The 10000-nt window shown below is 45.1% G+C and overlaps 1 protein-coding gene across 1 annotated transcript in view; it reads left to right on the top strand.

The window, feature by feature from the left end:
- The window catches only part of LOC306745859 (phospholipid-transporting ATPase ABCA1-like), a 47486-nt gene that overhangs the window by 639 nt on the left and 36847 nt on the right, over positions 1–10000 (top strand). The window contains exons 2-5 of the mRNA XM_079228710.1: positions 1307–1414; positions 3516–3609; positions 5461–5602; positions 5811–5929. Of these exons, the coding sequence (XP_079084836.1) occupies positions 1349–1414; positions 3516–3609; positions 5461–5602; positions 5811–5929 (421 nt within the window). The 5' untranslated portion in view covers positions 1307–1348. The remainder of the gene's footprint in view (positions 1–1306; positions 1415–3515; positions 3610–5460; positions 5603–5810; positions 5930–10000) is intronic.

Raw genomic sequence — 10000 nt, forward strand, 5'->3', positions numbered from 1 at the left:
TCTGTTTTAGTGGAACCAGACCGGTTTGAGTCCGGTTTACAGTCTAGTTTAGTGCAACCAGACCGGTTTGAGTCCTGTTTAGTGGAACCAGACCGGTTTGAGTCCGGTTTACAGTCCGGTTCAGGGGAACCAGACCGGTTTGAGTCTGGTTCAGTGGAACCAGACCAGTTTGAGTCCGGTTTACAGTCCGGTTTAGTGGAACCAGACTGGTTTGAGTCTGGTTTACAGTTCCGGTTTAGTGGAACCAGACCAGTTTGAGTCCGATTCAGTGGAACCAGACCAGTTTGAGTCCGGTTTACAGTCCGGTTTAGTGGAACCAGACCGGTTTGAGTCCAGTTTATGTTCCCGTTTAGTGGAACCAGACCAGTTTGAGTCTGTTTTACAGATCCAGTTTAGTGGAACCAGACCGGTTTGGGTCAGGTTTACGGTCTGGTTTAGTGGAACCAGACCGGTTTGAGTCCGGTTCAGTGGAACCAGTTCAGTTTGAGTCCAGTTTACAGTCCGGTTTAGTGGAACCAGACCAGTTTGAGTCTGGTTTACAGTTCCGGTTTAGTGGAACCAGACCGGTTTGAGTCCGGTTCAGTGGAACCAGACCGGTTTGAGTCGGGTTGAGTGGAATCAGATCAGTTTGAGTCCGGTTTACAGTCTGCTTCAGTGGAACCAGACCGGTTTGAGTCCGGTCCTCAGAGTGTTTGTATATATATGTATATATATATACGTATATATATGTGTATATATATATATGTATATATGTATATATATATGTATGTATATATATGTATATATATATATGTATATATATATATGTATATATATGTATATATATATATATATATATATGTATATATACGTATATATATATATATATATATATATACGTATATATATATATATATATATATATATATATATATATATATACGTATATATATGTATATATATATATATATATATATATATATATGTATATATATGTATATACATATACGTGTATATATATATATATATATATATATATATATATGTATATATATGTATATATATATATGTATATATATGTATATATATATATATATATATATATATATATATATATATATATATATATGTATATATATATATATATATATATATATATATATATGTATATATGTATATATATGTATGTATATATATATGTATATATGTATGTATAGTTCCAGTGCGTGTCCCTCCCTCAGTGTGAGGGGAGGAGCCTGGTATCTGCATGACCTCTGACCCCGGCACCTTTGAGCTGTGTGCTGGCTCATCCTGTGTTTTAATGCAGATCAGCGAGTCGTCACGGAGACAGAGACGTGAGACCTGAGACATGTCTGTCTCCACCCAGCTGGGCCTGTTGCTGTGGAAGAACTTCACCTACAGACGACGGCAGACGGTCAGTGTCTCCTGTTGTTGTCTCCTGTTGCCGTCTCCTGTTGTCGTCTCCTGTTGTCGTCTCCTGTTGTCTCATGTTGTTGTCTCATGTTGTTGCCTCCTGTTGTTATCCCCTGTTGTCTCCTGTTGTTGTCTCTTGTTGTTGTCTCCTGTTGTCTCCTGTTGTTGGCTCCTGTTGCTGTGGAAGAACTTCACCTACAGACGACGGCAGACGGTCAGTGTCTCCTGTAGTTGTCTCATGTTGTTGTCTCCTGTTGTCTCTTGTTTTTGTCCCCTGTTGTTGTCTCCTGTAGTTGTCTCATGTTGTTGTCTCCTGTTGTCTCCTGTTGTTGTCTCTTGTTGTTGTCTCCTGTTGTCTCCTGTTGCCGTCTCCTGTTGCCGTCTCATGTTGCCGTCTCATGTTGCCGTCTCTTGTTGTTGTCTCTTGTTGTTGTCTCTTGTTGTTGTTTCCTGTAGTTGTCTCTTGTTGTTGTCTCCTGTTGTCTCCTGTTGTTGGCTCCTGTTGCTGTGGAAGAACTTCACCTACAGACGACGGCAGACGGTCAGTGTCTCCTGTAGTTGTCTCCTGTAGTTGTCTCCTGTTGTTGTCTCCTGTTGCCGTCTCCTGTTGCCGTCTCCTGTTGTTGTCTCCTGTTGCCGTCTCCTGTTGTTGTCTCCTGTTGTTGTCTCCTGTTGTTGTTTCCTGTTGTCTCTTGTTGTTGTCTCTTGTTGCCGTCTCCTGTTGTCGTCTCCTGTTGCCGTCTCCTGTTGCCGTCTCCTGTTGTTGTCTCCTGTTGTTGTCTCCTGTTGCCGTCTCCTGTTGCCGTCTCCTGTTGCCGTCTCCTGTTGCTGTATCCTGCTGTCTCCTGTTGCTGTCTCCTGTTGCTGTCTCCTGTTGCTGTCTCCTGTTGCTGTCTCCTGTTGCCGTCTCCTGTTGTCGTCTCCTGTTGTTGTCTCCTGTTGTTGTCTCCTGTTGCCGTCTCCTGTTGCCGTCTCCTGTTGTTGTATCCTGTTGTCTCCTGTTGCCGTCTCCTGTTGTTGTCTCCTGTTGTTGTCTCCTGTTGCCGTCTCCTGTTGCCGTCTCCTGTTGCCGTCTCCTGTAGTTGTCTCCTGTTGTTGTCTCCTGTTGTCGTCTCCTGTTGTCGTCTCCTGCTGTTGTCTCCTGCTGTTGCCGTCTCCTGTTGCCGTCTCCTGTTGCCGTCTCCTGTTGTTGTCTCCTGTTGTTGTATCCTGTTGCCGTCTCCTGTTGTTGTATCCTGTTGTCTCCTGTTGCCGTCTCCTGTTGTCGTCTCCTGTTGTTGTCTCCTGTTGTCTCCTGTTGTTGTCTCATGTTGTCTCTTGTTGTTGTCTCTTGTTGTTGTCTCCTGTTGTCGTCTCCTGTTGTTGTCTCCTGTTGTCTCCTGTTGTTGTCTCCTGTTGTCTCCTGTTGTTGTCTCCTGTTGTTGTATCCTGTTGTCTCCTGTTGCTGTCTCCTGTTGTCGTCTCCTGTTGTTGTCTCCTGTTGTCTCCTGTTGTTGTCTCCTGCTGTCTCCTGTTGTTGTCTCCTGTTGTTGTATCTTGTTGTCTCCTGTTGCTGTCTCCTGTTGTTGTCTCCTGTTGTCGTCTCCTGTTGTCGTCTCCTGTTGCCGTCTCCTGTTGTTGTCTCTTGTTGCCGTCTCTTGTTGTCGTCTCCTGTTGTTGTATCCTATTGTCTCCTGTTATTGTCTCCTATTGTCTCCTGTTATTGTCTCCTGTAGTTGTCTCCTGTAGTTGTCTCCTGTAGTTGTCTCCTGTTGCCGTCTCCTGTTGTGTCGTCTGCAGTACACGGAGTACAACAAGGTACTGCAGTACACAGAGTACAACAAGGTACAACAGTACATGGAGTTAAACAAGGTGCTCTGTTCTTAGTTCTTATTTCTGGTGAAGCACGCTGTCGTCATGAAGGAGGTCAAAGGTCACAGCCTCCTGATAATAGCTGAGGCATCATGGGAGATTTCTGATCTGATTGTGTTCCTGTTGAGTCGACTCGTCATCAATTATGAAGTGTGTGTGTGTGTGTGTGTGTGTGTGTGTGTGTGTGTGTGTGTGTGTGTGTGTGTGTGTGTGTGTGTGTGTGTGTGTGTGTGTGTGTGTTTGTGTCTCAGCTCCAGCTACTGGTGGAGATCGTCTGGCCCCTCCTCATCTTCTTCATCCTCATCGCCGTGCGGGTGAACTATCCTCCATACGAGCAACACGAGTGTGAGTTCACTTCCTCCAACGGTTAAGTTTATTTTATAAAGCCCAACATCACAAATACAAGTAATCCTCTGAGGGCTTTATAATCTGTACACATAACATCAGAGTACACACACACACACACACACACACACACACACACACACACACACACACACACACACACACACACACACACACACACACACAGTATGTGTGTACTAACTTATAGGGACTCCAGGGACCAGGACTCACAGAGACTTAAAGGGACCAGGACCATCATGCAGCAGGGTACCTGAGCAGTGACTCACAGGGACCAGGACCAGCATGCAGCAGGGTACCTGAGCAGTGACTCAGCAGACGTGTTGAAACTCGTCTCGTTGAAGCTCGAGAGGAAAGTTCTCTTCAGGCTTCAGGGTCCAGATTTAGTCCTGAAACCCAAAGTCCAGGTTCAGGTTCAGGAGCAGTCTGTAGTCTGTAGTTCACCACCTTCCTCACCTTCACCACCTTCCTCACCTTCCTCACCTTCACCACCTTCCTCACCTTCACCACCTTCCTCACCTTCACCACCTTCACCACCTTCCTCACCTTCCTCACCTTCACCACTTTCACCACCTTCTTTACCTTCACCACCTTCCTCACCTTCCTCACCTTCACCACCTTCCTCACCTTCACCACTTTCACCACCTTCTTTACCTTCACCACCTTCCTCACCTTCACCACCTTCCTCACCTTCACCACCTTCCTCACCTTCACCACCTCCCTCAACTTCACCACCTTCACCACTTTCCTCACCTTCACCACCTTCACCACCTTCCTCACCTCCACCTTCCTGACCATCCTCACCTTCCTCACCCTCCTCACCTCCACCACCTTCAGGTGTTCCTCTGACCTCCTTTCAGCCATGAGTGCATAATCCCGTGAGGCCTGACGTCTTGTGAAATCGTGAGGATGTCGTTATTTAGTTTAGGGAACCAAAAACCTTTTGAGGAACAAAGGGACTCACCCTGTGTTCGGTCTGCAGGCAATATATGTAGCGCCTGTAAGACAAATTCAGGGGGCATAGTCCCTGCCACAATTATTAGGGGCGGAGCTTGTAGGGCTGATGGTCTCTGATTGGCCAAACACAGGAAACGCTCCAGTGTCAATGAGTGATTTTATTTATTGAGTTTGAAGTAAAATGAGTCAGCTGACAGACTTTCATTCACTCATTCACTCGCTCATTCACCCACTCATTCACGTGTTCACTCACTCGTTCAATCACTCCCTCATTCACTCTCGTTCATTCGTGCACTCATCAATTCACTCATTCATTCACTCGTTCATTCACTTACTCATGGAGTAAAGTGTGTGTATCGATCGTGGTCTTGAAGGAGTAAAGTGTGTGTATTGATCGTGGTCTTGAAGGAGTAAAGTGTGTGTATTGATCGTGGTCTTGAAGGGGTAAAGTGTGTGTATTGATCGTGGTCTTGAAGGGGTAAAGTGTGTGTATTGATCGTGGTCTTGAAGGAGTAAAGTGTGTGTATTGATCGTGGTCTTGAAGGAGTAAAGTGTGTGTATTGATCGTGGCCTGTGAGGTGAACAGCTGTTATCTCCTGTTGATTAGAAGCGGCCTGTTGTTCCTTCAGGCGTCTGATAGCTGCGTCTTGTCTGAGGCTGAAGGTCGTCCAGTCGCTCCGTGAGCAGCTGATAACCGACCAGTTATCTCCCTGCCAGGTGTCCGGTGAACCGGTGGACCGGTCGTTCCAACGCAGCAGGGAGATAAACCTGTCTTTGCATCGTCTTCCATCACATGTGTTCCTATGCTGTTTATAATGTTCTTGAGACCTTTACTTTGGTAAAAGGCTCACTTCCTGTCTCCCTTTCTGTCTGAAGGTCATTTTCCCAACAAGGCGATGCCGTCGGCCGGCACGCTGCCGTGGCTCCAGGGCATCCTCTGCAACGCCAACAACCCGTGCTTCAGGAGCCCGACGCCGGGCGAGTCCCCTGGCGTCGTCGGCAACTTCAATGACTCCATGTAACAGATTTTACAGGCTTTTATTCTGAAAATATGGTCTGATCTGTGGTTTAGAAAAGACTGAAAACTACTTTAATCTTGAGTTCATTAGTTGTTGTTATTGTTCTTTGTGTTGAAACAAACTTTCAAAATAAAAGTCAGTTCAAGTGTTTCCTTCAGTTTCCTGTTCATGTGAATCTTAATCTAAAAAGTGATTATGTGTTTGTAGAATTTCTCGTCTGTTTTCGGATGCCAAGAAGATTCTTCTGTACAGTCAGAACGATAGAAACCTGGATGGATTCAAGGAGCTCGCTATGGCTCTCAAGGCGCTACAGAAAAGCCGATCAGGTAGGAACCAGAACCAGGTAGAAGATGACAAAGATGTGGACCCCTCAGGTACACGCCCCCCAGGAAACCTTTCTACTAGACTTAAACCTTTGTTTGAACCAAACAGATTCATCATAGAGGGATTTAATAAAGTATTTTATATAGCATTCATCGTAATGCTGAACATGTGAAACACAGACAATATGTAACGGGTTAAATCATGAAGACATTGAACCTCTGCAGCAGCTCTGTGGCCGCCCCCCTTCAGGTGCTGGATTCTTCAGGCTCATTGAACAAAAAGAATTTCCCTCCTTTGTGTGTTAATGAGCAGTTTTTCTCTCTGCGGGGAACGTTTCTGTTCTCTACCTGCTCCGACCTGCCGGCTCTTTATTCCCTCTAATCACGTCTGATCACACCAGGCAGGAAGGGGAGTGAGAAGGAGCCGATGGGAGGTGAGCGGGGGCAGGTTCACCTGGTAAGACCTGCTCAGGTGAGCTTACCTGGTAAGACCTGCTCAGGTGAGCTCACCTGGTAAGACCTGCTCAGGTGAGCTCACCTGGTAAGACCTGCTCAGGTGAGTTCACCTGGCAACACCTGCTCATGTGAGCTCAACTGGTAAGGCCTGCTCAGGTGAGTTCACCTGGTCTGAGTTCTGTAACCCCTCGAGCTGTTGGAGTGGAAACATGGAGGTCTTGGTGTAGACCAGAACCAGAGAGCTCAGCATGGCTCTCTCTCCCCGCTGAGCTCAGAGTTCAGACGTCTCTGGATGAAAGTTTGTTCAGCTGCATTTGTCCCTCATTCAGAAGGTTATTAAGTTCAGATAGTTCTGACCTGCTCACACACAACCATTCAAAAGAGCCTAAGAGAAACAGCTGAAGAAGAGAAGAAATCAGCCATTGTTCAAAATAAGGGAAGCTAAGGAACAGAATAGTTTCACAATAAAAGCAGCCTAGACAAGCTGGAATGACCTCTTCTTCAGACGTCACTAGAAACTGAAGGTTAGTCAGTTACAACATCAGCTGATCTCTTCAGTCTAACCACTGAGTAGACTGCTGTCCTAGTTTAGTCCAGGGTTAGTCCTGGTGTTAATCCTTATGTTAGTCCTGGTGGTAGTCCTGGTGTTAATCCTTATGTTAGTCCTGGTGTTAATCCTTATGTTAGTCCTGGTGTTAGTCCTGGTGTTAATCCTGGTTTTAATCCTTATGTTAGTCCTGGTGTTAGTCTTGGTGTTAATCCTTGTGTTAGTCCTGGTGTTAGTCCTGTTATTAGTCCTGGTGTTAATCCTTATGTTAGTCCTGGTGTTAATCCATATGTTAGTCCTGGTGTTAATCCTGGTTTTAATCCTTATGTTAGTCCTTATGTTAGTCCTGGTGTTAGTCCTGGTGTTAGTGCTGGTGTTAATCCTGATGGTAGTCATGGTGTTAGTCCTGTTGTTAATCCTTATGTTAGTCCTGGTGTTAATCCTGGTGTTAATCCTTGTGTTAGTCCTGGTGTTAATCCTTATGTTAGTCCTGGTGTTAATCCTGGTGTTAATCGTTGTGTTAATCCTGGTTTTAATCCTTATGTTAGTCCTTATGTTAGTCCTGGTGTTAGTCCTGGTGTTAGTGCTGGTGTTAATCCTGATGGTAGTCATGGTGTTAGTCCTGGTGTTAATCCTTATGTTAGTCCTGGTGTTAATCCTGGTGTTAATCCTTGTGTTAGTCCTGGTGTTAATCCTTATGTTAGTCCTGGTGTTAATCCTGGTGTTAATCCTTGTGTTAGTCCTGGTGTTAATCCTTATGTTAGTCCTGGTGTTAGTCCTGGTGTTAATCCTTGTGTTAGTCCTGGTGTTAATCCTTATGTTAGTCCTGGTGTTAGTCCTGGTGTTAATCCTTATGTTAGTCCTGGTGTTAATCCTGGTTTTAATCCTTATGTTAGTCCTTATGTTAGTCCTGGTGTGAGTCCTGGTGTTAGTGCTGGTGTTAATCCTGATGGTAGTCATGGTGTTAATCCTGGTATTAGTCCTTGTGTTAGTCCTAGTGTTAGTCCTGGTGTTAATCCTGGTGTTAGTCCTGGTGTTAGTCCTGGTGTTAATCCTGGTGTTAGTACTGGTGTTAGTCCTGGTGTTAGTCCTGGTGTTAGTTCTTGTGTTAGTCCTGGTGTTAGTCCTGGTGTTACTCCTGGTGTTACTCCTGGTGTTACTCCCGGTGTTACTCCCGGTGTTAATCCTGGTGTTAGTCCTGGTGTTAGTTCTTGTGTTAGTCCTGGTGTTACTCCTGGTGTTAATCCTGTTATTAGTCCTGGTGTTAGTCCTGGTGTTAGTCCTGGTGTTAGTTCTTGTGTTAGTCCTGGTGTTACTCCTGGTGTTACTCCTGGTGTTAATCCTGTTATTAGTCCTGGTGTTAGTCCTGGTGTTAATCCTGGTGTTAATCCTGTTATTAGTCCTAGTGTTAGTCCTGGTGTTAATCCTGGTGTTAGTCCTGGTGTTAGTCCTGGTGTTAATCCTGGTGTTAGTACTGGTGTTAGTCCTGGTGTTAGTCCTGGTGTTAGTCCTGGTGTTAGTTCTTGTGTTAGTCCTGGTGTTACTCCTGGTGTTACTCCTGGTGTTACTCCTGGTGTTACTCCCGGTGTTAGTCCCGGTGTTAGTCCTGGTGTTAGTCCTGGTGTTACTCCTGGTGTTAATCCTGTTATTAGTCCTGGTGTTAGTCCTGGTGTTAGTCCTGGTGTTAGTTCTTGTGTTAGTCCTGGTGTTACTCCTGGTGTTACTCCTGGTGTTAATCCTGTTATTAGTCCTGGTGTTAGTCCTGGTGTTAATCCTGGTGTTAATCCTGGTGTTAGTCCTGGTGTTAGTCCTGGTGTTAGTCCTGGTGTTAGTCATGGTGTTAGTCCTAGTTTTAGTCTTAGTTTTAGTCCTGGTTTAAATTGTAGCACAATGTCCTGCAGGGTTTAAGCTGGAGTCTGATTGGCTGACAGCTGTGTAGTGGAAGACATTCTCTGTGGGTGTTTGTGATTGAAGCAGACGGGTTTCTCAGTTGGAGCTCTCACAGGAAACTGCTCCTAATTTGACCAATCACATCACTGTGATGTCAGACAGCTCCACATTCAATTACATTACATTAACTTTGTACAGCTCTCCTCAGAGGGCGTTACAAGCTGTACTCATATGACCCTCACATCCTCTGACCTCTGACCCCCACATCAGAACAGGAATAACTCTCCAAAAACCTTTCTAGGCGAGAAAAACGGCAGAAAGCTCAGATAGAGCAACAGAATAGAATCCCTCTATCAGGATGGACAGAAGGACAATATGTCATGTGACCAGAAGAACAGTAGATGTCATGTGACCAGAAGGACAATACATGTCATGTGACCAGAAGGACAATACATGTCATGTGACCAGAAGGACAATACATGTCATGTGACCAGAAGGACAATACATGTCATGTGACCAGAAGAACAGTAGATGTCATGTGACCAGAAGGACAATAGATGTCATGTGAACAGAAGGACAGTAGATGTCATGTGACCAGAAGGACAGTAGATGTCATGTGACCAGAAGGACAGTAGATGTCATGTGACCAGAAGGACAATACATGTCATGTGACCAGAAGGACAGTAGATGTCATGTGACCAGAAGGACAGTAGATGTCATGTGACCAGAAGGACAATAGATGTCATGTGACCAGAAGGACAATAGATGTCAGAATAATCCACATAACAGAGTTACAACACATTCAATGCATATGACATAATGATCATATAATGATAAAACCAGGACCTCCGACCCGTCATTAACAGTGCTATAGATAAATATGATGTGAACACAGTAATTGTTAGTTTAATTTAAACATTTGGACTGAGGTTTGTCCTCGTCATACCTACCTGTTTAAACCTGCAGAAGAAGAAAAGACAGAAACATAAATAACCAAAGTGATGCTGCTTTCGTCCGCTGAGCTCCACTTGAGTGGAAAGTTTGTCCTGCAGACGTGTGACAACATGCGGCTGCATCACCTGCTCATCTACATACTGACGCGCCCCCAGGGAAGCCAAATATGGTCATCACATCGCTCAACAATCCTGTGGCCATCTGTCTCACCTGTAGCCTCAGGCATC

Source organism: Taurulus bubalis (assembly GCF_910589615.1).
Source record: "Taurulus bubalis genome assembly, chromosome: 13".
Classification (NCBI taxonomy): domain Eukaryota; kingdom Metazoa; phylum Chordata; class Actinopteri; order Perciformes; family Cottidae; genus Taurulus; species Taurulus bubalis.